The sequence below is a fragment of the Salmo salar genome, chromosome ssa18 (genome assembly GCF_905237065.1).
Source record: "Salmo salar chromosome ssa18, Ssal_v3.1, whole genome shotgun sequence".
Lineage (NCBI taxonomy): Eukaryota > Metazoa > Chordata > Actinopteri > Salmoniformes > Salmonidae > Salmo > Salmo salar.
Window position 1 is genome coordinate 16,984,310 of NC_059459.1, and position 25,083 is coordinate 17,009,392.

The window sequence follows — 25,083 nt, forward strand, 5'->3', positions numbered from 1 at the left end:
TCACCTGGCGGTGTGGTTTGTTTACCTCCGTGATGGGAATATAGAGGTGCATTGTTAGAGAGAGAACAGAGATAGCTGTCTTCCGTGTCTCACAGAACGCATACACACCTATTTATAGTTTATTTCCTTTGGGGGAAGCACATTGGATTGCACATGCTTTGTTTTAAATGTGCTATATGAATACAGATTGTGCCTGCAAGCCCAAATCACTCACACACACACACACACACACACACACACACACACACACACACACACACACACACACACACACACACACACACACACACACACACACACACGTGCCAGTGTACGCTGGATCAGGCGTATGCATATGTGTGCGTGTTGTATTAGCGGTGTCATACAGTGTTGCATGTGGCTTTTGAAGTTCATCTTTAATATGAATTTTAAAAAAATCTAATCTATGTACAGCAGCTTTAGAAGCACAAATCCAGCAGTCATCTATGAAACACTCTTGTTTCTGACCTCTATGGACACCCACTGAGTGCTGTGTGGTCCTTATGCTCCCAGATGGGACAAAAGCGACCACCAACAAAGAAATAGCCAAGGTAGTTGAACTAAGGCACCCGTGCCATACACACCGAAATGAACAGTCACCCTCGAAAAGGGATCAAAGCCTCCCACCCTTTGCATTTTCCATCTCTCCATAGCGCTCCTGAAAACATGTGTACACGGAAACATGTGGTTGCATTTCATTTTCACCACGTGCTTAAAAACAACTGGGTGGCGTTACCTAATGTGTCGGACATTCATCTAATTGTGCAGAAACGGGAAGAGGATGGGGGGGAAAGAAAAAGGGGAAAGAGTGAGTGAGTTTAGTGATGGTATGCTCTCCAGTCGTGACATTAGGATATGAGTCTGATCATCCCTCAGGAATGGAATTAAATGAGAGTAAAGGGTAGAGGAGAGGGTCAGCCACACAGGTTGAATATCCCCAGGCTCTACCACGCTGTAAAGTGCTCCTATGAATGTCTCCAGCTATGAGCTGCAATTAGCACCAGGGGTGGCTCTGAGAGAGGGTGAGATGGTTCATCTTAGCCCAGCTCCGAGCTCCTCTGGCTGGGTTACTGACCTCGCACAGCCCTGCTCACTAACTCAGACATCCAGAGCCCCAGATCATGCCAAAACCACCACTCAATTAGCTCCTGTCAATCATTTACTCACTCATTAAATGCAGTGGGCACGAAAGTGTGAAAAAATGGATGGTAATCTCTCATGTGTGAGATTTTCAAATAATATAACCCCGTTTTCCTGGAACTAATTAAAGCAAGTGTGATTCAATGGTTTAGTTTTTTTATTAATTGTTTTGTTTGCATATGGTTCAAATTTTTTTTCCTCATTGAGGTTAATACCATTTGTGATCTAATCTAATGTATGCCAGGCTCAACAACATATTTATCTAACGTTCCACACTCATTATGATTCACTTCTCCACGTCTTCCTTAATGGAACAGCTAACATCTAAATTAGAGTATTGCGTCATACGACTTGTAACACAACCATACCCCCAGAGTTCAATCTCTGTCAATTATCAGCGTCTCCGTGGCGACAGGTTTAAGGCTCCAGCCCGCTCCTGCGCCACAGCCTGAAATAGGCACTTCTCCTCGTCGGAAGTTACAGCGTTCCGGTCTCCAAGGAGGCTTGTTCCCTAGAGACGTCATATTCATGGAAACGCGTCTATTTCCGACTCAGAGAAGAGAGAACATAAATCATGCAACACAAGGACCAGGTCAGCAGCAGCGCATCAGGAGAGTGTGTGTGTGTGTGCGCGCGCGCGCGCGTATGAAAGCGAGGGAGCAAGGGAGCAAGAGAGTGCGAGGGAGCGAGCGAGAGACACCGACAGATAGTCAGAGAAAGAAAGAGAGCGAGAGAAAGGGATTGAGTCTGTATCTGTGTGCACGGGCTTGTGTGCGTGAGGAAACAGGTCGACTGTGTGAGGGAAAGGAACGCGCTTGGTCAGGGAGACCAGCAACCAGCGAAAGGTTACATGGTAATGCTGCCATTTAATCAGAGTGCCAGCCAACGTGCGCAGAAAGAAATCATGGTGCTGAGATCGCTCCACTGACCTAGGCCACCGGAACACATTTGAAGAGTGCAGTCTCACAAAGAAAGTCACTGCTAAATGCATTGTTCCCAGGCAGGGCACACAGGCCCCCTGACAAAACATTCTAGGACGCAAACACTATAGATTTTCGAGTGCTAATTGCATGATTTTGTTGTCCTTATTAGGATACATTGCTTGTGGTTTACTGCAGGTGAGTGACGTCACCAGCAAACCCGTGGTCTCGCTTGTCTAAGTAATGATAGAGGAAACGCTGCTCTATGATCTAACTATCTACATTCAGATTACATCCCACAGTGTTATGCTACAATGTAGGATCAAGGGTGTCTAAATGAAAGTGTGTAAATTATGAACGGATGACATTAATCCCTCAGTAAACCAGTAAGCCCTCTACAGCTATAATAACTCTCAGAAGAGTGCAGCTCATAAGAGAATACAAAAATGCCTTTGTAGTGAATAATATAACATAAAAGATTACAAGAGCCATCCTATGAAAAACGGCTTACCCTGAAAGTACAATTCAAATTTAGTAAGTTTGCATAGCAATTTGATTGATACAACAGAAATATATCACAGAGCTAGAAATCAGAAGCCAAATCCTAACCTTAACTGGTGGGAAAAACACAAAACTGACCTCCTGTCAGTGTCTAGGGGAAACTAACATAATTCTTCAGTAGCCTACTCCTTACAAAGGGGGCATTGCTCCCCCTAAAGGCCCCAGTGGAGTGTAGGGACTTCTAAGGGGACACAGATTTTGGGTGGGGATATGCTACTTTACTGTACTGTGTCTGAGTTGTTTTGAGGGATTGGAGGAATCACGTGACAGTCCTAGTGCTTAATTGCAAACACATTTAAGGAAGTAGAATGCTTGTAAAGAAAAGTTTATGTGCCAGAGTGGTATGTGGAGAGAGAGAGCGAGAGAGAGAGAGAGAGAAACAGACGGGCTGAGGGAGAGAAACATGTACCGTTATGCGTCTGTAGCAGAGTTGTTATTCTGATGAGATTGTGTGTTGTGCTAACTTCTACAAATGAGCATCAGAAAACATCCTACAATACACACAAACATCTTAGCATATTTCAGCCTGGTCTCATAGACTAGACATAACATAGGAAATTAAAATCAGGGGCACTCAAATTAGTATGATATGCTAAGTTTGGTATAGCTACATGAGACAGATTGTTACTTTAGGCAAAAGCGAAAGGAGGGTTGTTGGTCGGGGTGGGCGTATAATATTGTCACGACTTCTGCCGAAGTCAATGCCCCTCCTTGCTCGGGTGGTGCTCGGCGGTCGACGTCACCGGTCTTCTAGCCATCATCGATCAGTTTTTCATTTTCCATTGCTTTTGTCTTGTCTTCCTACACACCTGTTTCCAATCCAATTAATCATGTTGTGTATTTAACCCTCTGTTTCCCCTCATGTCCTTGTCGGTGATTGTTTTTGATGTTATGTTACGTGGGTTTGTGTATCGGGGTGCGATGGGAAATTTTACCCATTTATTTTGTAAATTGGTATTGGAGTTGGTTTTTGTTATTAAATACTCCATGTTAACCAACTTGGTTTCTCCTGCGCCTGACTGCCCTGCCACCTACATACAAGAACATGACAAATATGAATCTCATCACGGACAACTTTTGTATTTTAGCACCTTCGCAACTATTACTACCTTTTAGCTACTTTGCATCTACTTAACATGGTTAGTTAAATGGTTAGGGAAAGGGTTAGCTAACTCCTAACCCCAATCTTAACCCTAACCCCCAGCGTAGCTAATGTTAGCCACCTAGCTAACGTTAGCCAGGACCAATTGGAATTTCTAACATATCATACGTATTGCAAATTCGTTACGTATTGTAATTCGTAACATATCATACCAATTGTAATTAACATTATCATACGAAATGGATGATGGACATCCACAAATTAATACATACCATACTAAATGCAACATATCATACTGGATTTTGTTTCACTATGTTATGTCTACCCCTGAGTCCAGGTTGCATATTTCCTGTGGGAGAGTAACTAATAGAAATCTCTCACTGTCTCCTGATCTCTTCCCTTCTCTCTCAACCATGTGGCCCATTAGAGAGAGGTGGGAGCATCAATGAGGAAAACAACAAGATCAATCCCTGCAGTTTAAACGTAGCACGCATAGCCTGTCGTAAATTAGCAGCACATGTATGCATGCACACACACTCATGACATGATGTAATCAGCTCAAAATTGGTCTGGCTTGTTTGAAAGCCACTTAAGAGCATTACATATAATTTTTTATTAAGAGGCTGCAGTTCCCTTCTGGACACGGGGCATGGGTCGTGGAGAGCTATGTTGGTTTTCACAGGGACATTTCCAACGGAAATGTATGAATCCTATGGGATTAAGAGTACATGTAGTGATGGAGAGGAGGATGGAAGTGTTTGTACTATGGATAGACATTAGACACACACATGCATAACACATGCATGGCACATAACGCTGAGCTATTAACCGAAATGTAATTTTTTTAACGTTATTAACAACTAATTGACAGATGTCTGTTCAATTACTTGAATTCCATTCAGTTAATTTTTTTTGTGAGCCCAACACTCCACTCCTCTGGAGAGAAATCAGATCATTCATGAGCGAAATCAAATCAACTGTGGGACGTTGGGCTGAAGGGAGTTGTAGTTTTCATTAAGTAAATGTGCAACCAATTTCAGCGCAGAAACATGGTAATTAACTACAATGACCATAATCCATTGCACCTGTTCTTTCTATCTCAGACAGAAATGGATTCACTTTTGTGCCTGCTACATTAGGTAAGAAACACACAGACCGCATGAAAGAGGAATGTACACAACACAATGGATGAGAGAGAGGGATAGCGACAGTTCGTGAAAGTATGCCTCATCTACTTTGAAGAACTAGCAAAATGATTTTTTCAGACAGCTCTACAGCATACTTAAGCAGCAGTGGAGGTCGGAGATGTTTAAGATGAGGGAGGACACCATTTTTTTTTTTTTATGAGCGTGGCCTTATTTCTATTACAGCATATTGGATGACTGTCATTCATATTCCATTCACCCAATTCAATGTAACATCGATAGGTTTAGACTACTACATGATACTCACATTTTTCCTATACCCATCATGAGGTTGCTACAACCTAGCCTATTAGTGAAAGTTTAAAAAGTAGGTGCACAGGTTGAGAAAAAATGTGAGTAATCAAGGTGACAGTGACACATTCAATAATGCCTTGCACACTCTTGCCTGTATCTAGCTGATCTAGGGTGTAATCATTAGTCCAACAGCTGTAAACAAGAGTTTCTGTTGGACAAATTCAGGTATGTTTATCCCGGTTTTGTTCCGTTTAACAAATGTTTTCAACAGACTTGGTGGCATGAATACACCCCTGATTACACGCAAACACAGTTCACTTTCATAGCAGCCACATACAAACAGCATCGTCACTTTGCTCGTTGCATAATTTGTTCTACTCACTCTCCTCCTCTCACCTTTTCCCTTTGCTTGTGGACTTTAGAGCATAACACATAAGCTGTCCATGACCAGGCAAAAAAAAACTTTCCAAACCTTCATACCATAACGGCTAACCGCTACACACAGCCTACATCGGTGTCACCATATAAGCTAACGTCATAGCTACCAGAATTAACACGTTAGTAAACCCGCTACAATCATGCAGTACAGTCAGCCAGCAGTTTAGCAGTTACACCAATGGGCACTGGTGGCAATAAATTAATAAAACCAAAATCTTACCTTGACTTGGAAGGCTCTGTTTGAGCCAGGTGTATGAGTAGGCATTCGCTAGCTAAGTGAAAAAAATACAATGAAATATAGCTACCTCTCTAGTGCTTGCTTCTTCATTTTTTAAGAAATTACTTTGTTCAAAACTGTTCAACTACTGTCTTTCGAGTCAACTACTCACCACATTTCATGCACTGCAGTGCTAGCTAGCTGTAGCTTATGCTTTCAGTACTAGATTCATTTTCTGATCCTTTGAATGGGTGGACAATGTCAGTTCATGTTGCAAGAGCTCTGATAGGTTGGAGGACGTCCTCTGGAATTTGTAAATTACTGTGTAAGTCTATGGAAGGCGGTGAGAACCATGAGCCTTCTAGGTTTTGTATTGAAGTCAATGTACCCAGAGAAGGATGGAAACTAGCTGTCCTTCAGCTACAACATGGTGCTACCCTACAGAGTGCCGTTGAGGCTACTATAGACCTTCATTGCAAAACAGTGTTTTAATCAAATATTTGGTGACGTGAATATGTTTAGTATAGTTTGATCTAAAAAGGATAACTTTAATGTTTCACTATTTTAATTTTCATGAAATTCACTGAGGTGGATGGTCCTCCCCTTCCTCCTCTGAGGAGCCTCCACTGTTAAGCAGGCTAGCCTAACTAAACCTAGAATGACGAACGACAGTACAGTATCGGGAGCATTGAGATAACGTTGTCTGTCTGGCTGGCTTTCTGCTATGGCCTGGGCAGGGATGAGATGACTATATAAGGACTGAAAATTAATAAAGCCATCAAATACAAAGTAATATACAGTGAGGGAAAAAAGTATTTTATCCCCTGCTGATTTTGTACGTTTGCCCACTGACAAAGAAAGGATCAGTCTATAATTTTAATGGTAGGTTTATTTGAATAGTGAGAGACAGAATAACAACCAAAAAATCCAGAAAAACGCATGTCAAAAATGTTATAAATTGATTTGCATTTTAATGAGGGAAATAAGTATTTGACCCCCTCTCAATCAGAAAGTTTTCTGGCTCCCAGGTGTCTTTTATACAGGTAACGAGCTGAGATTAGGAGCACACTCTTAAAGGGAGTGCTCCTAATCTCAGCTTGTTACCTGTATAAAAGACATCTGTCCACAGAAGCAATCAATCAATTAGATTCCAAACTCTCCACCATGTCCAAGACCAAAGAGCTCTCCAAGGATGTCAGGGACAATATTGTAGACCTACACAAGGCAGGAATGGGCTACAAGACCATCGCCAAGCAGCTTGGTGAGAAGGTGACAACAGTTGGTGCAATTATTCGCAAATGGAAGAAACACAAAAGAACTGTCAATCTCCCTCGGCCTGGGGCTCCATGCAAGATCTCACCTCGTGGAGTTGAAATGATCATGAGAACGGTGAGGAATCAGCCCAGAACTACACGGGAGTTTCTTGTCAATGATCTCAAGGCAGCTGGGACCATAGTCACCAAGAAAACAATTGGTAACACTACGCCGTGAAGGACTGAAATCCTGCAACACCCGCAAGGTGTGCTGCTCAAGAAAGCACATATACATGCCCGTCTGAAGTTTGCCAATGAACATCTGAATGATTCAGAGGACAACTGGGTGAAAGTGTTGTGGTCAGATGAGACCAAAATGGAGCTCTTTGGCATCAACTCAACTCGCCGTGTTTGGAGGAGGAGGAATGCTGCCTATGACCCCAAGAACACCATCCCCACCGTCAAACATGGAGGTGGAAATATTATGCTTTGGGGGTGTTTTTCTGCTAAGGGGACAGGACAACTTCACCGCATCAAAGGGACGATGGACGGGGCCATGTACCGTCAAATCTTTGGTGAGAACCTCCTTCCCTCAGCCAGGGCATTGAAAATGGGTCGTGGATGGGTATTCCAGCATGACAATGACCCAAAACACACGGCCAAGGCAACAAAGGAGTGGCTCAAGAAGAAGCACATTAAGGTCCTGGAGTGGCCTAGCCAGTCTCCAGACCTTAATCCCATAGAAAATCTGTGGAGGGAGCTGAAGATTCGAGTTGCCAAATGTCAGCCTCGAAACCTTAATGACTTGGAGAAGATCTGCAAAGAGGGGTGGGACAAAATCCCTCCTGAGATGTGTGCAAACCTGGTGGCCAACTACAAGAAACGTCTGACCTCTGTGATTGCCAACAAGGGTTTTGCCACCAAGTACTAAGTCATTTTTTTGCAGAGGGGTCAAATACTAATTTCACTCATTAAAATGCAAATCAATTTATAAAATTTTTGACATGCGTTTTTCTGGAATTTTTTGTTGTTATTTTGTCTTTCACTGTTCAAATAAACCTACAATTAATATTATAGACTGATCATTTCTTTGTCAGTTGTCAAACGTACAAAATCAGCAGGGGATCAAATACTTTTTTCCCTCACTGTACACAACTGAAATATTTTATTATTTCATAGTAATTTCATATTTTTTATTGATGTTTACCCAATGTGAAATGAGACAATGGAATATTTTCAATGTTTGGCAATTGAATGTTCACTGTTTTGGGCTTTGGAATTTCCATTAAAAAGCTACAAAATATATTTTTCAATATATTTTTAAAACAATTATCGAAACCAAAATAAATTTTGTATAATCGAACAGAAACCGAACCGAACCCAAAAAGCACTAATCACTCAGCACTAGCTAGCACCGAGTAAAACGCACGCACGCACGCACACACGCACGCACGCAGACACACACACGGGGAGCAGAAAGAAGTGTCCTCATAAGACTCAGTTCATAATTCAGAGAAGTGTTAATAATTAAGCAGTGTTCTCGTTTTAAATCATGTAGCTACAGTTCAACACTCCACTACACCTGAGCCCTTGCAGCTCTCACCATACTGGCAAGAGAGATCATTATGTGCTATGCAGTCAGCCCATGAAGTGTGTGTGTGTGTGTGTGTGTGTGTGTGTGTGTGTGTGTGTGTGTGTGTGTGTGTGTGTGTGTGTGTGTGTGTGTGTGTGCAAAAGAGCCATCATCACTGTGTGTGTGTGTGTGTGTGTGTGTGTGTGTGTGTGTGTGTGTGTGTGTGTGTGTGTGTGTGTGTGTGTGTGTGCATGCATGCCTGCCAAAAAAAGTGCAAAGTAGCTGGCAAGGTATTGCTCTGTGTCAGCTGCTGAAGAAAACGTATCTCTACAAACTCTGTTTTCAGTTTCCAGACATTGGTAACTGTTGAAATATTTGCTTATTTTCTCACTTACGTGTATTGCATTTTCTCTCATACATTTCATAAGTGTGTAGTTACATTAGATCTATATTGCCAGATAAACATATACATAAAACTAAATCAAAGGGGCTCCCGAGTGGCTCAGCGGTCTATGGCACTGCACATCAGTTCTAGAGGCGTCATTAGAGACCCTGGTTCAATCCCAGGCTGTATCATAACCGTCCGTGATCGGGAGTCCCCATAGGGTGGCGCACAATTGGCCCAGCGGAGTAGGCCATCTTTGTAAAATAAGAATTTGTTCTTAACTGACTTGCCTAGTTAAATAAAGGTTTAATTTAAAAAATATATACATCTAATGTGCCTTTTATTCCATAGGATTAAATTACCGTCCAGTCCCTCTTTACTCCCCTGTCCTCGCTCTCAATGATGACATCATCCCTAGCGTCGAGCCTCGGTGTGTTGCGTAATCACAGTGATCTGATCTGGCTACTCGGCACAGACGGCTCAAACAGAGCTGCAATCGTGATGACATCTTACCAGAACTGGTTGTCTTGGTAACATACATTCAATGAATGAACGCACGGGCGATTTTGAGGATGGAATCTTGGGTGACTGAAGGCTACATCAGCTATTTTAAGTTTGGCTTGGGGGAGAGTGAGAGAGAGAGAGCGGGAGAGAGAAGGGGTGGGAGAGCAAGAGCGAGACTAATACAGAGAGTACAGCATAAGAGTACAGTCTTCAAATGTGCAGATCCCTTTTTCTTTTTTCTTGGGTTCTCTACCCTCTCCAGTTCTACCTCCCTTCTGCCGTTGTGAGTTGCTGAAAGGAAAACATCCCCTGCGGGCCAGCAAGGAGGTGGAATGTAGAGAGGAGAGGCCCGGCAAGAGGTAGTGAATGCCTGGGTGCGTGAGTATCACAGCTGGCACGCTGCAGTGGTGTGAGGGTCATGTCCGTCAACTTATGTGCCAGCGCACGCGTGCATGAGCACACGCACATGCACACATGCACGCATAAACACACACACACATCCTGGCAGGAGACTAGGGACATGGCAGGTTGCCATGGTAACTGGAGGGGGACTGAGGGGTTGTTCAGTGCATCGGCCAGGCTGCCAGTGTGCATACCTGATGGGAGATGCTGACTCGTCTGAGCAAGGAAATAGAATATACTGTAGAGTCCTTAGATCAGTCACATATACACACCAATAATAAAAAACTCACAAGTCCTCAAAAGAGAGAGAGGGAGAGAGGAGGAGAAAAAAAGAGAGTGTCAAGAACATGAGGTGTTAAAGTTCAACAGACATAGAATCCTGAGTGTGGAGAGATGCAGAAGAATGGATTGGCAGGGAGACGTAATGTTCCTCTGTGCAGGAACAGGTGTGTGTGGTGTGTGTGTGTGTGTGTGTGTGTGTGTGTGTGTGTGTGTGTGTGTGTGTGTGTGTGTGTGTGTGTGTGTGTGTGTGTGTGTGAGAGTAGGGCTGTGGCGGTCATGACATTTTGTCAGCCAGAAACTGTCAAGCAAATTACTGCCGGTCTCACGGTAATTGACCGTTAATTAACATAAACATGTTTAGCATCTCCTGGCTTCCACACAGCCTACAAGCTACTGATGCGGACCTTTGGAACATCTACATTTTAAAAAGTCTAATGAATCCATTTAAAGGGTAACTCTCAACCCCAAATTCAGCCTTTGCCCAACCCCCTCATAAATGTAGTTGTACCTGATCCCAAACCCTTTCTCACTAAAGCATACTTACCCGCTCTGACAATAAATTGTGTGCATTGCAAGCACACAATATACTCTTATAATCTCCACCCGGCACAGCCAGAAGAGGACTGGCCACCCCTCATAGCCTGGTTCCTCTCTAGGTTTTTTCCTAGGTTCCTGCCTTTCAAGGGAGTTTTCCCTAGCCACCGTGCTTCTACATCTGCATTGCTTGGATTTCTGTATAAGCACTTTGTTGATGTAAAAAGGGATTTAAAAATACATTTGATTGATTGAAAAATGGCTCTGGACAGTTCGCTCACAGTGGCGCCAAGTTCCTGACTTGTATTGACACTTGCGGTGTATACAGTACCAATGGAAAAAGAGCTACTGCGTAAATACTTCAATGCGGGTTGGATTGAATTGAGCCCCTAATCTTCATTTTCAAGGTGATGATTGCACTTTTCTTCCCAACACAATACCGATATGTATGAAACTGTAAGCATTAACTTTGAATTTGGTCATATGTAGAAATGTGCCTTACTGCCTTTTGACTTTTGTGGAACGTCAGTAGTTTAGTCAAGGAAGCATCATCCAAAATATATTGGCACACTCCACGTACTAAGACCATTGCCAAATAAGGTGCGCTATCTCCTGATTTAATAGTAAGCCTTGAGGTGGTACGACACAGCACATCTGGAAGGGAGTGGATTTCACCTTCTCAAAGTGCCTCTACATCAACATTTCAATGACAGAGTTGAACCTCTAGGGGCAAAAATAGCTAGATTTACTACTAAAAGATCAAAATATATACATTTTGCAACGAAGTGTCAAAATGAAGATCAGAATTGACGTGTTTGACTATAACTAAGCCTAAAACATCTGGTTTTCAATGTTATTTTCATGATTACTCTTTACTATAAACTGGGTGGTTAGTGACCTGAATTCTGATTGTGTGACAGCTGTAGTATATCAAACCATATACCACGGGTATGACAAAAGATTTATTTTTACTGCTCTAATTACATTGGTAAACAGTTTATAATAGCAATTAGGCACCTCGGGAGTTTGTGGTATATGGCCAATAAACCACGGCTAAGGGCGGTATTCAGGCACTCAGGGTTGCATCGTGCTTAAGAACAGTCCTTAGCAGTGGTATATTGGCCATATTTATTTATTTATCTTTTTATTTAAGCATTTTATTGGCCACACCTCCTCGTGCCTTACTGCTTTAATGTAGCCTACACCATCCTAATAAATCCATTATTTATTTTAGGCAGGTCTAATCTTGTTTTTACATATCCTAAATAATATGTGTGAAATTAGTTTTGATTTAGAATGGGACATTATCACCCACCTGTCGGAACAGGTCCAGGGAAAAAAATACGTCATCCGTATGCATGCACTTGAATAGCGAATGGAGGACCCTTTTCCCGCGGTTCATTTTCATGTCAGCCAGGTAGGCTACACCGGCTGTAAAGCGAAGCAATGTGCTTAATATATGGAGAGTTTAGAAATAAATATAGTAGGCCTAGCCTATAGAAAGCTGATGGGATCCTCTTTTTAAGAGGCCATCTAAACACTGTTTTCTCACGCAATTGCATAGCCTAGGCTATATAAAAATGTTGCGCAACATAGGCTTGCTTTTCGGAACACATTTCATTCCATGAGGAGCTGGCTCTCACTGCGCAACAGGTGATCCTATTCCGCTCAAACTGAATGTCAGGGATCTCATGACGTGTTCGATTTGATTTTCAATTTCATTTGCATTGATGCCGGAGTGATTAGAGGGACAATTGAGCGCTGAATACCAGCCCATTAGCGACTTTCCTATAGCAAGTTTGGTAGGCTACTAATGACCATCAGAGGCATCAGAGAGCGGTTTTGGAGAAGCCTATACTGTAGGTCATGATTTGTGACTCCTGATGACGTGGTAATACGGTCACCGTAACAGGCCTATGTGTGCGAATGTGTGATTTATTGCTCTAGTTTAATTGCAGATCAAGACAGGACATCCTTAATAGACAACCTTGGTGTTTTGCTGGTATACAGGCCAAGGTCACATAGTGTCATACACCTACCAGAGTGATGGCTGTTTAATCATTAATACATGCAGGAATGTGATAACTATGTTCAACAGCAGAGGCCACAAATTGATATGCTAATGTTTGAACAGCTTTATAGTAGAATTCTGCTGAACCCTATTTGATATGTTTAAGGTACCATCTGTTTAGGTATAGTAGCAGTTCTAACTTCAAAACGTTGAACTGGAAATGTAGGTAACATATGGTTCCTTTAAGGTGTGGTGAGGTGTGTTAGGAAGTCAATCAGTGTTTTTGGTTGCTTATACTCATTTTATAAGCTCAAGGCCAGGAAAAACAATATGTATTTTTTTACCTGTGCCTCTGACTGTATTTTTTCTGTTCTGTGTTTATTTGTTGCAATAAAACACACACACACTCCGGGTCATCACAGCTAGCTAGCTCCTACTGAGTGGCCCAGCCCCGAAGCTAGCCTTGAGCCAGGCCCATCTCCCGGCCTGCTCAGTGGACCCAATGATCACTCGGCTACACAGCTGATGCCTCCCGGACTCTTCACTAACACGACTAGAAGCCACTACATCACCAGATTCCTGCCGTAAGCTCTGGACCTTTGCATCGGCTCATCGCAGCTAGCTAGCTGCTACCGAGTGGCTATAGTGGCTAAGGCCCTTGTCCCGAAGCCAGCACCAGTTAGCCTTGAGCCAGGCGCATACCCCGGCTAGCAAACAAAATTACTCCAGCTACAATACCTCTTTTGCAATTTGGCCTGGACCCTTTGTCGACACGGAGCCCCGCCGATCCATCACGACTGGGCTGCCGACGTAATTCTGTCCAATGTGCCCTCAACCAGCATTTGCCGGATGTCGGTGAAGACGCTTCTGCTAGTCCCGGGCTGCTAACTTTATGAACGCCATGTCTCCCGCTTGCTAGCGTACTAACGACTACCTACCGGCTTCCCTGTTTCATCTATTGCTGATCACTGGACCCTATGATCACTTGGCTACATAGCTGATGCCTGCTGGACTGTTCATTAATCACGGTACTCCATTTTGTTTATTTTGTTTATCTGTCGGCCCCAGCCTTCGAACTCAGGCCCTGTGTGTAGTTAACTGACCCTCTGCCCATTCATTGCCATTTTACCTTTTGTTGTCTTAGCTGATTAGCTGTTGTTGTCTTACCCGTTGTTGTCTTAGCTAGCTCTCCCAATCAACACCTGTGATTGCTTTATGCCTCTCTCTAATGTCAGTATGCCTTGTATACAGTTGTTTAGGGTAGTTATCATTGTTGTATTTTACTGTGGAGCCCCTAGTCCCACTCTACATGCCTCAGATAGCTCTTTTGTCCCACCTCGCACACATGCAGTGACCTCACCTAGCATAACTAGTGCCTCCAGAGATGCAACCTCTCTTATCGCCACTCAATGCCTAGGTTTACCTCCACTGTACCCGCACCCTACCATACACCTGTCTGTACATTATGCCCTGAATCTATCCTACCACGGCCAGATATCTGCTCCTTTTATTCTAGACGACCAGTTTTGATAGCCTTTAGCCGTACACTCATCCTACTCCTCCTCTGTTCCTCGGGTGATGTAGAGGTTAACCCAGGCCCTGTGTGTCCCCAGGCGCTCTCATTTGTTGACTTCTGTAACCGTAAAGGCCTTTGTTTCTTGAATGTTAGCGTCAGAAGCCTCCTCCCTAAGTTTGTTTTACTTACTGATATGGCACAGCGATCACTGATTCATTGCCTGCATCCGTTATGGGTCCGCGGTCAAACGACCACCCCTCATCACTGTCAAACGCTCCCTAAAACACCTCTACGAGCTGGCCTTTCTAATCGACCTGGCCCGGGTATCCTGGAAGGATATTGACCTCATCCCGTCAGTAGAGGATGCCTGGTTGTTCTTTAAAAGTAATTTCCTCACCATCTTAAATAAGCATGCCCCTTTCAAAAAATGTAGAACTAAGAACAGATATAGGCCTTGGTTCACTCCAGACCTGACTGCCCTCGACCAGCACAAAAACATCCTGTGGCGTACTGCACTAGCATCGAATAGTCCCCACGATATGCAACTTTTCAGGGAAGTCAGGAACCAATACACACAGTCAGTTAGGAAAGCAAAGGCTAGCTTTTTCAAACAGAAATTTGCATCCTGTAGCTCTAACTCCAAAAAGTTTTGGGACACTGTAAAGTCCAAGGAGAATAAGAGCACCTCCTCCCAGCTGTCCACTGGACTGAGGCTAGGAAACACTGCCACTACCGATAAATCCACGATAATCGAGAATTTCAATAACATTTCTCTACAGCTGGCCATGCTTTCCTCCTGGCTACCTCAACCCCGGCCAACAGCTCCGCACCACCCGCAGCTACTTGCCCAAGCCTCCCCAGCTTCTCCTTCAACCAAATCCAGAGAGCAGATGTTCTGAAAGAGCTGCAAAACCTGGACTAGTACAAATCAGCTGGGCTAGACAATCTAGACACTCTCTTTTTAAAATTACCCGCCGCCATTGTTGCAACCCCTATTACTAGTCTGTTCAACCTCTCTTTCGTATCGTCCGAGATTCCTAAAGATTGGAAAGCTGCCGCGATCATCCCCCTCTTCAAAGGGGGTGACACTCTAGACCCAAACTGTTACAGACCTATATCCATCCTGCCCTGCCTTTCTAAAGTCTTCGAAAGCCAAGTTAACAAACAGATCACAGACCATTTAGAATCCCACCGTACCTTCTCCGCTGCAATCAGGTTTCCGATCTGGTCACGGGTGCACCTCAGCCACGCTCAAGGTACTAAACGATATCAGAACCGCCATCGATAAAAGACAGTACTGTGCAGCCATCTTCATCGACCTGGCCAAGGCTTTCGACTCTGTCAATCACCGTATTCTTATCGGCAGACTCAACCGCCTTGGTTTCTCAAATGACTGCCTCGCCTGGTTCACCAACTACTTCTCAGATAGAGTTCAGTGTGTCAAATCGGAGGGCCTGTTGTCCGGACCTCTGCCAGTCTCTATGGGGGTACCACAGGGTTCAATTCTCGGGCCGACTCTTTTCTCTGTATATATAAACAATGTCGCTCTTGCTGCGGGTGATTTCTTGATCCACCTCTACGCAGACAACACCATTCTGTATACTTCTGGCCCTTCTTTGGACACTGTGTTAACAAACCTCAAAACGAGCTTCAATGCCATACAACACTCCTACTGTGGCCTCCAACTGCTCTTAAACGCTAGTAAAACTAAATGCATGCTTTGTAACCGATCGCTGCCTGCACACGCCGCCCGACTAGCATCACTACTCTGGACGGTTCTGACTTAGAATATGTGGACAACTACAAATACCTAGGTGTCTGGCTAGACTGTAAACTCTCCTTCCAGACTCATATTAAGCATCTCCAATCCAAAATTAAATCTAGAATTGGCTTCCTATTTTGCAACAGGAAGCCAATTCATCCTCACGCTGCCAAACATACCTTCGTAAAACTGACTATCCTATCGATCCTCGACTTCGGCGATGTCATTTACAAAATAGCCTCCAACACTCTACTCAGCAAACTGGATGCAGTCTATCACAGTGCAATCCGTTTTGTCACCAAAGCACCATATACCACCCACCACTGCGACCTGCATGCTCTCGTCGGCTGGCCCTCGCTACATATTCGTCGCCAGACCACTGGCTCCAGGTCATCTATAAGTCTTTGCTAGGTAAAGCTCCACCTTATCTCAGCTCACTGGTCACCATAACAACACCCATAGCACGCGCTCCAGCAGGTATATTTCACTGGTCATCCCCAAAGCCACCACCTCCTTTGGCTGTCTTTCCTTCCAGTTCTCTGCTGCCAATTACTGGAACAAATTGCAAAAATCGCTGAAGTTGGAGACTTATATCTCCCTCACTAACTTTAAGCATCAGCTATCTGAGCAGCTTACCTGTCACTGCAGCTGTACACAGCCCATCTGTAAATAGCTCATCCAACTACCTACCTCATCCCCATATTTCTTTTCTTTTTTTTCTCTCTTTTGCACACCAGTATTTCACACATCTATCACTCCAGTGTTAATTTGCTAAATTGTAATTACTTCGCTACTATGGCCTATTTATTGCCTTACCTCCTTATGCCATTTGCACACACTGTATATAGTTTTTTCTATTGTGTTATTGACTGTACTTTTGTTTATCCCATGTGTAACTCTGTGTTGTTGTTTTTTGTCGCACTGCTTTGCTTTATCTTGGCCAGGTCGCAGTTGTAAATGAGAAAATGTTCTCAACTGGCCTACCTGGTTAAATAAAGGTGAAATAAAAGAAATTTAAAAAATAAAAACACACACACACCCCTCAGATGCTAATGCAGTGACACATCTCATGATAGTTAGCGTTGCTTCCCGTCACTATACTGAGTAATATGACATTTAAGCCTCCTGTCTGTTGTTGACTTGCAGCTGATTTGAAACAGATGAGTCATTTCAGATGATTCATTTTCGCAACAGGAATACAGCTGACACTTACATTTTTTTTTTGCCACTGTTAGTTTGCTGAGTGACAGTGTCATGTAGCAAATATACCAGAAATGCTGACAAAATCCCGACAAAATCCCTGATTATAACACTGAAAATAAACCCAAATTCTGAATCAGGTGCAGAGTAACACAAATCTCCCTCTAATCCTTCTTGTCCACATGGGTCAATAGAAACAAGACCTGAACGATTAGCAGGTTCAATTCCCCCAGTCAGCATGGATACAGCTGACCCACAGGTAAAACTCACACATGGGCAGTCAAGCAGGCAGGCAGAGTGTGCATGCGTGTGTTTGTATGTGTGTTACTGCACATTGTGTGATTTTGTGTCCTTCTGTGTCCTACAGTGGGAAAGTTCTGGAAGGAATAAGGCCATGAGCTGTAACATACTCAATGAGAATTGACTGGTTCCAGTGAGTAGAATGAGATCTGATTGCTATTGAGATCATTGTCAATTTGTTATCATTACTAATGAAGCGAAAGGGCACTCACACTAATTTGTAATGATGAATATCTGATCTCTCCCTTTGTATACATACATACATACATACATACATACATACATACATACATACATACATACATACATACATACATACATACATACATACATACATACAGTGCCTTCAGAAAGTATTCAGACCCCTTGACTCTTTCCACATTTTGTTAGGTTACAGCCTTATTCTAAAATGTATTAAATAGTTTTTTCTCCTCATCAATCTACGCACAACACCCCACAATGACAAAGCAAAAACAGGTTTAAAAGAACGGAACTATAACATTTACATAAATATTCAGACTCTTTACGCAGTACTTTGTTGAAGCACCTTAGGGAGCGATTACAGCCTCTCGTCTTCTTGGGTATGACGCTACAAGCTTGGCACACCTGTATTTGGGGAGTTTCTCCCATTCCTCTCAGCAGATCCTCTCAAGCTCTGTCAGGTTGGATGGGGAGCGTATGTTCAGGTCTCTCCAGAGGTGTTCGATAGGGTTCAAGTCTGGGCTCTGGCTGGGCCACTAAAGGACATTCAGAGACTTGTCCTGAAGCCACTCCTGCAATGTCTTAGCTGTGTGCTTAGGGTTGTTGTCCTGTTGGAAGGTGAACCTTCACCCCAGTCTGAGGTCCTAAGTGCTCTGGAGCAGGTTTTCATCAAGGATCTCTATACTTTGCTCCTTTCATCTTTGCCTCGATCCTGACTAGTGTCCCAGTCCCTGCCGCTGAAAAACACCCCCACAGCATGCTACCACCACCATGCTTCACCGTAGGGATGGTGCCAGGTTTCCTCCAGATGTGACGCTTGGCATTCAGGCCAAAGAGTTCAATCTTGGTTTCATCAGACCAGAGAATCTTGTTTCTCATGGTCTGAGAGTATTTAGGTGCCTTTTGACAAACTCCAAGCGGGCTGTCATGTGCCTTTTACTGCGGAGAGGCTTCCGTCTGGCCACTCTACCATAAAGGCCTGACTGGTGGAGTGCTGTAGAGATGGTTGTAATTCTGGAAGGTTCTCCCATCTCTACAGAGGAACTCTGGAGCACCATCAGAGTGACCATCGGATTCTTGGTCACCACCCTGACCAAGGCCCTTCTCCCCTGATTGCTCAGTTTGGCCAGGTGGCCAGCTTTAGGAAGAGTCTTGGTGGTTCCAAACTTATTCAATATAAGAATGATGGAGGCCACTGTGTTCTTGGGGGCGTTCAATGCTACATGCATTTTTTTGGTACCCTTCCCCAGATCTGTGCTTTTACACAATTCTGTCTCAGAGCTCTACAGACAATTCCTTTCACTTCTCATGGCTTGGTTTTTTCTCTGACATGCAGTGTCAACTGTGGGACCTTATATAGACAGGTGTGTGCCTTTCCAAATCATGTCCAATCAATTGAATTTACCACAGGTGGACTCCAATCAAGTTGTAGAAACATCTCAAGGATGATAAATGGAAACAGGATGCACTTGAGCTCAATTTCGAGACTCATAGCAAAGGGTCTGAATACTTATGAAAATAAGGTATTTCAGTTTTATTTTTTAGAAATTAGCAAAAATGTGTCATTATGAGGTATTGTGTGTAGATTGCTGAGGAATTTTTCTTATTTAATCAATTTTAGAATAAGACTAACATAACAAAATGTGGAAAAAGTCAAGGGGTCTGAATACTTTCTGAAGGCACTGTAGCCTGGTCTACTGGCCCAAGTTGAGAGATGTGCAAAAAAGTTGGATTGGAGGGGTAGTGGAAAGGAGAGAGAGAGAGCGAGAGCGAGAGAGATATGGAGAGAGAAGGGGGAGAACGATCAAGAGGGAGTGAGAGATGAGACAGGCTCTTGTGCAGAAAAGCAGGAATAATCCCTATTAAAATAATTACAGCGTTTCAGGAGGCAAAGCGATTAAGCGGAAAACAGGCTATTAAGTATTTCTGTCTAAATATAACTCCCATATAACTCACTCAGAGAGGGCAGGGTTTGGGAGCAGGCAATACACTCCTAGAAAAAAAGGTGTCAACTAGAACTTAAAAGGGTTCTTTGGCCGCCCCATAGGATAACCCTTTCCCCAGAGGTTCTACATGGAACCCCAAATAGTTCTACCTGGAACCAAAAAGGGTTCTTCAAAGGGTTATCCTATGGGGACAGCCGAACAACCCATCGGAACCCTTTTTTTCTAAGAGTGTAGGGTAAAGAGTTGCGTATGCGCATCTGTGTGTGTGAGTGAGTGATTGAGTGTGCGCGCGTGTTGGACTTAGGTGTGTGTTTGGTTGGTGTCTGTGTGTTGCATCTAGGACAGGGGTGAGATTTGGGAGGTGGTGTGTTAACAGTGAGATCAAGAGAATGCTTGGCAGGAACGCAGTCTCGTTAAACCCCAGGATTCCACATGGAAAACCCTCACACACAAGGGCCCAGAAAAACCCACACCCCCACGGAAAAAACCCACACGTCAACCCACCCACGGGCAATACAAACACACCAAGCGCCATTAGAATGCAGCGTACATATCTGCACATCCTCACAACACACACGTGCACTCACACACAAAACTCACTCCCCATACACACAGACTGCATTGACTGCAATAAACCAAAGCTCAAACAGCAATAATACTGATAGAACAATGTGTAAAAATAGGGAAGGCAGAATTATCGTTTAAATCGTGTAACTGACAATTGTGGACAATAACCAAACTACTTTTAAAAAAAAATCTTCAATCATCTTAATACATTCATTTTAGGAGAAAGGGGGATTCAACATTATATTCAAGTAGATATAGTTTACCCTTACCAAATAGTATTTTTTTTTTTTTTTACACGAAGTGGGAAAAATGTATGAGCAGAACGACAGTCAGCTTCATTTCCAAAAGTGGTCAAAACTATCACCCCTGTGTTGTAGCTCATTTTTATGTATGCATTAGAATTGTAACGTCTGCCTCCAACTCACACTCCCAAACACATAGAACCCCTGAACACAGCTCACTCTCTAGATCCCAATCACGTGAATTCTGATCACCTGTGTACTCGGAATTCGGACCCCTGTGTATGACCTTCAGCCTGCCCCTGGACCCAGCTACCTGCCTCCTCCTGTGGTCCTTTACAATAAACACTTGCTGTGTCCTGCGCTTGAAACCAGCTCTCTGTCTCCCATTGTGTTCATTAGAGTAATGCATTACAAGCTACATTTTTTTCAAACATTACAATTATGACATTTACCATGGTAATTTGCATAACAATGAATCATTACCAAACATTCCTTAATCACAGCACTACCTATTACACTATCCCTGCCTGCCCTGTGTGTCTGAATTCTCAACCCCTGTTACTTTCTTTTCTTTCATCTGTACTCCAGTCTTCCCTACAGTATATCCTCCAGGAATCCCTCCGGTCTTCCCCATAGGAGTGCCATGTACACTCATTCTGAAGCTTCAATTTGAATCTTCTACAGAATCTCTCACTTCCTGCTATCTGAGCAATTGGTTTTACAGAGAGGGGGGAAAACGACACCGAACACATTTCAGCCACTGCAGGAAAACACAGGTTGCAATATAGCAGGCACGTCTCTGTAAACATACACGTTGTTATTCTGGGAATAGTGTGTGTGTGTGTGTGTGTGTGTGAATGAGTGAGTGAGACTTCCCCACCGTATTAGGTTTTAGGACAAGACCTACCTGGAATCTTTTGGCTAATAGTGTCACCAACCTGGCAACCAAAACATGAATCTCAACTTCCAAAACGGGCCCTGACCTACCTGGCTCAGTGCAGTTTTTGGACGGGGGGCCCAACAGAGGGTCTGTCTCGTTGTCCCAGGACTCCTGCAGTAGCCTTCGACTCTCCCACCCGGCACCCTCCTCAGTAGTAATGCTGGAGAGGTCATATCCTGGGATGGAACAAGAGAGTATTGTTAAGAGTTAAAAATCACACTCTGTTAGGTGCGTATACCATATAAGAGTGGGCCACCAACAAAAAATGTTAACAGTGGAGCGAATACACCCCATGACATTCACATACTGTACAAATATATTTTGACTTCCATGACATACATGTGGATATGTCTGTCGGTCGTGTGAGGCTAGATTGGAGCTAGCAGTGCAGAGTTCATGGAATGTGTTATTCAGAATGTAAGAATGTCACATAGGAGGCAGAGCTCAGCCCCATTCCCATTATTAGATACCAGCGCTCCGAAAATCTGGTAAGTCGGAATAAGATGAGATCATTAGGAGCATTCCTACGGCAACACAGTCTGCGGTGGCGTGCTCCGGAGCCCCTGGGGTGATCATTCTGGAGGCTCAGTCATCTGGGTCACCATGTCCTCAGGCCACCGCCTCCAACTCAATGCAGCTCCCAAGATGCAACAGGGCCTGACATTAGGATTTGGCAATGCCTGCTAATAATAGCCCTTACTATATTTATCAAAACAGGGATTAAAAACAAATCACAGCTTCGCTCGCCTGTCCACATGTTGAGGAGCAGGCGGATAGGATGATAACATGTGGACGCTGACCAGGGAACCAAGAACGGGTCCATGTTGTGTGACTGTAATCATAGAAATTAATACAGAGCCTTGAAATAAATAGAATGTCTGTCCTTGTGTTTGTTTGTGCAACCTGCACAAGACTGCAGACAATTTCGCCTCGTCTTTGTAGGACAATCTTCTATTTATGATCTGAAGTGTTTATTTCAACCTTGGTCAGAAAGGACAACTGTCTGTGTCTCCATACCAAAACCCTGGAGTGGCTCTCTCTGGGGCTCTCTGATGACGCGGGTCCCAGGCAGGTAGCCTAGCAGTTAGAGCGTTGGGACAGTAACCGAAAGGCTGCTTGTTTGAATCCCCGAGCTAGCAAGGTGGAAAAAATCTGTCGTTCTGGAAATGAACCCCCACAACAACTGCTCCCCGGGCGCCGATGACGTTGATTAAGGTGTAAGACACATGCAATGCATTCAGCTGTGCAACTGACTAGGTATCCCCTTTCCCTTTCCTTCTCATTAAGCTGTAGGAGCACTGAGCAGACTCTACATGTTAGGGGACAGAGGCCTTCTCCATGCAGGGCCGGCACCAGAACAAATTAGTTGGATTGGCCATTGATTTCCATAGGCAGGCAATTGTTTTCGTGGGATGTCCTATGCATTCATTTTCTATGGGTGTTATAGTAAAGACCATAGGCAGCTCATGAGTTTCAAGTTTGGGGAAGCTTACAATGTATCCTACCAATCTGTGTGCCAGTTGATTATTTTTATATGATTATTTTTGTGGAACAATTTGGTTTCTCAAAGTTATTGTCACATTGTCAATCATAAAAATCGGAAGTAAAATGATACAAATCGAAAAGTTAAAATTCAACTAAGGCGAGAACACCAGCCTCTGCCATATTGACAAATTGTCACGGCTGTCTAAAGGATCGGAATAATAATGTAGTTCCACATTATTATTTATTCCTGAAATGTAATGCAATACACTAAATAACCGAATATACACCAAAAAAAAAACGTGACGCAGAGAGAAACAAACACTACTCAAAAGATAATAACCCACAAAACAGGAAGCGAAAAACCGCTACTTAAATATGATCTCCAATCAGAGGCAACGAGGATCAGCTGCCTCCAATTGGAGATCAACCCAAACAACCCCAACATAGAAATAGAAAAACTTGAACTTAAACATAGAAATAGAAAACATAGAAAAACACAAAACACCCCCTGACCTACTCTACTATAGAAAATGACATCTTACTAGGGTCAGGATGTGACACAAATTAATAAACAGATCCATTGGCGGCTAAAGAAATGAGCCAATACAGCAGTAAGCCTATATCTTCATCTTCAACGAAGTAAAATACAGAGGCCTAAAGCCGAAAAAAAACTGTTCAAAATATCCTGATGAAAATTCTAGTTCTTTCAATCACATTCATCTCTCTATACTCTGCCTGTCTGCCTCCCTTTCTATCTCTTGACTTGAGCTATTGTTGGTGAAGTGCACCATTGTATCAAATCATTAACTGGGTTCAGCCTGAAGCTGTCGCTATGGAGTACCACAGTATGAGTAATAATAACCATAAAACCTAGAGGTCAGATAGGGAAATGGTTCCAATTGTTTTTCCACCATTCATTTTTCCCATAGGGGATTTTAGAAACACATATTAAGGGCTGTGTTTCGTGTAGGCTTACCCTGGTGTGAAGTTTTGATAACTGTGTAAATCTCTCTAAGACAAGGTGACTTTTATCAATATATTTGCCTGTATTTACCCCCCTAAAATGAAATACTAAATTAGCTGCTAATGTGGATATCATAAAGAACTACAAATGCCATAATCCTGACGAGACTGCCAAATCGAGGCAAAGGAAGGAATCTCAGGATTAACTATCTAACGTTAGCTAAATATAGTAATGAATACATTGCAATTCTGTGAACCGTCTTGTGCAAGTTTTAAATTGACAATACCTGTTAGCAAAGGTGTCAGCTAGACGTGCAGAGGCTTGCAGGGATTTGTAGGTTTGCAGGATGTCTACTTTCATTCCAATTAGCATTTTCAAATCAGAGTAAATACAGGCGAATATATTGATAAAGTCACCTTGTCCTAGAAAGATTTACACGGTTATCAAAACGTCATGCCATGGTAAGCCTACACAAAACGCAGCCCTGATTTTAAGTGTTTCTAAAATCCCCTACAGGAAAAATGAATGGTGGAAAAACGATTGGAACCATTTCCCCGTTTGACCGCTACTGTAGGTTTTATGACACCTCCACTGTGGGGCCCTATAGCAAACTTGCAACATTTTATGAACTAGCCTATTCCGGGCCCTCTGAGTCTCCCTTGCCAGTGAGCTTGGGACAGACCGCTGTATTTATGATGTTTTCACTAGATATATGGAATCATCAGATCATGATATTTTGCTCCGTCACACCGAGGCTTGGTGATTATCGAGGCCGGGAGTGTTGGAAAGATTTTTCAAATACTGAGGAACTATCATTGGCAATGGATGTTAAAAAAACTTACTTTTTTGACTTACTGTGTGAGGTGAAGAAAAAATGACTAAGCTCAGCTTATTAGTGGTGGACGTGGGGAGTTATGACAATCAGAAATTGCCAAATGGGCACTCTTATTTTTGCACGCAGCAGGCCAGGTAGGCCTACTTCTGTGCGTGCTCAGGCGTGGTCCCTCAATGTTATCAGGACAGAGAAACCAGACACATGCTCATTGTGCACATGGAGCACACCAAACAAAAGACAATGCATTTTTAATGGTTATGAAACAAACCAAAACGTGTTTCTCACAAGTGTAGCAGGTTGTGAACTCCGCAAACAATGTTTCCAGTCCGAGAATGAGAACGGCAAA

At 43.3% G+C, this 25,083-nt stretch overlaps 1 protein-coding gene across 1 annotated transcript in view; it reads right to left on the bottom strand.

Annotated features, from left to right (window-relative positions):
• The window catches only part of slc24a3 (solute carrier family 24 member 3), a 91,272-nt gene that overhangs the window by 17,283 nt on the left and 48,906 nt on the right, over positions 1 to 25,083 (bottom strand). The window contains exon 2 of the mRNA XM_014154585.2: positions 21,501 to 21,629. Within this exon, the coding sequence (XP_014010060.2) occupies positions 21,501 to 21,629 (129 nt within the window). The remainder of the gene's footprint in view (positions 1 to 21,500; positions 21,630 to 25,083) is intronic.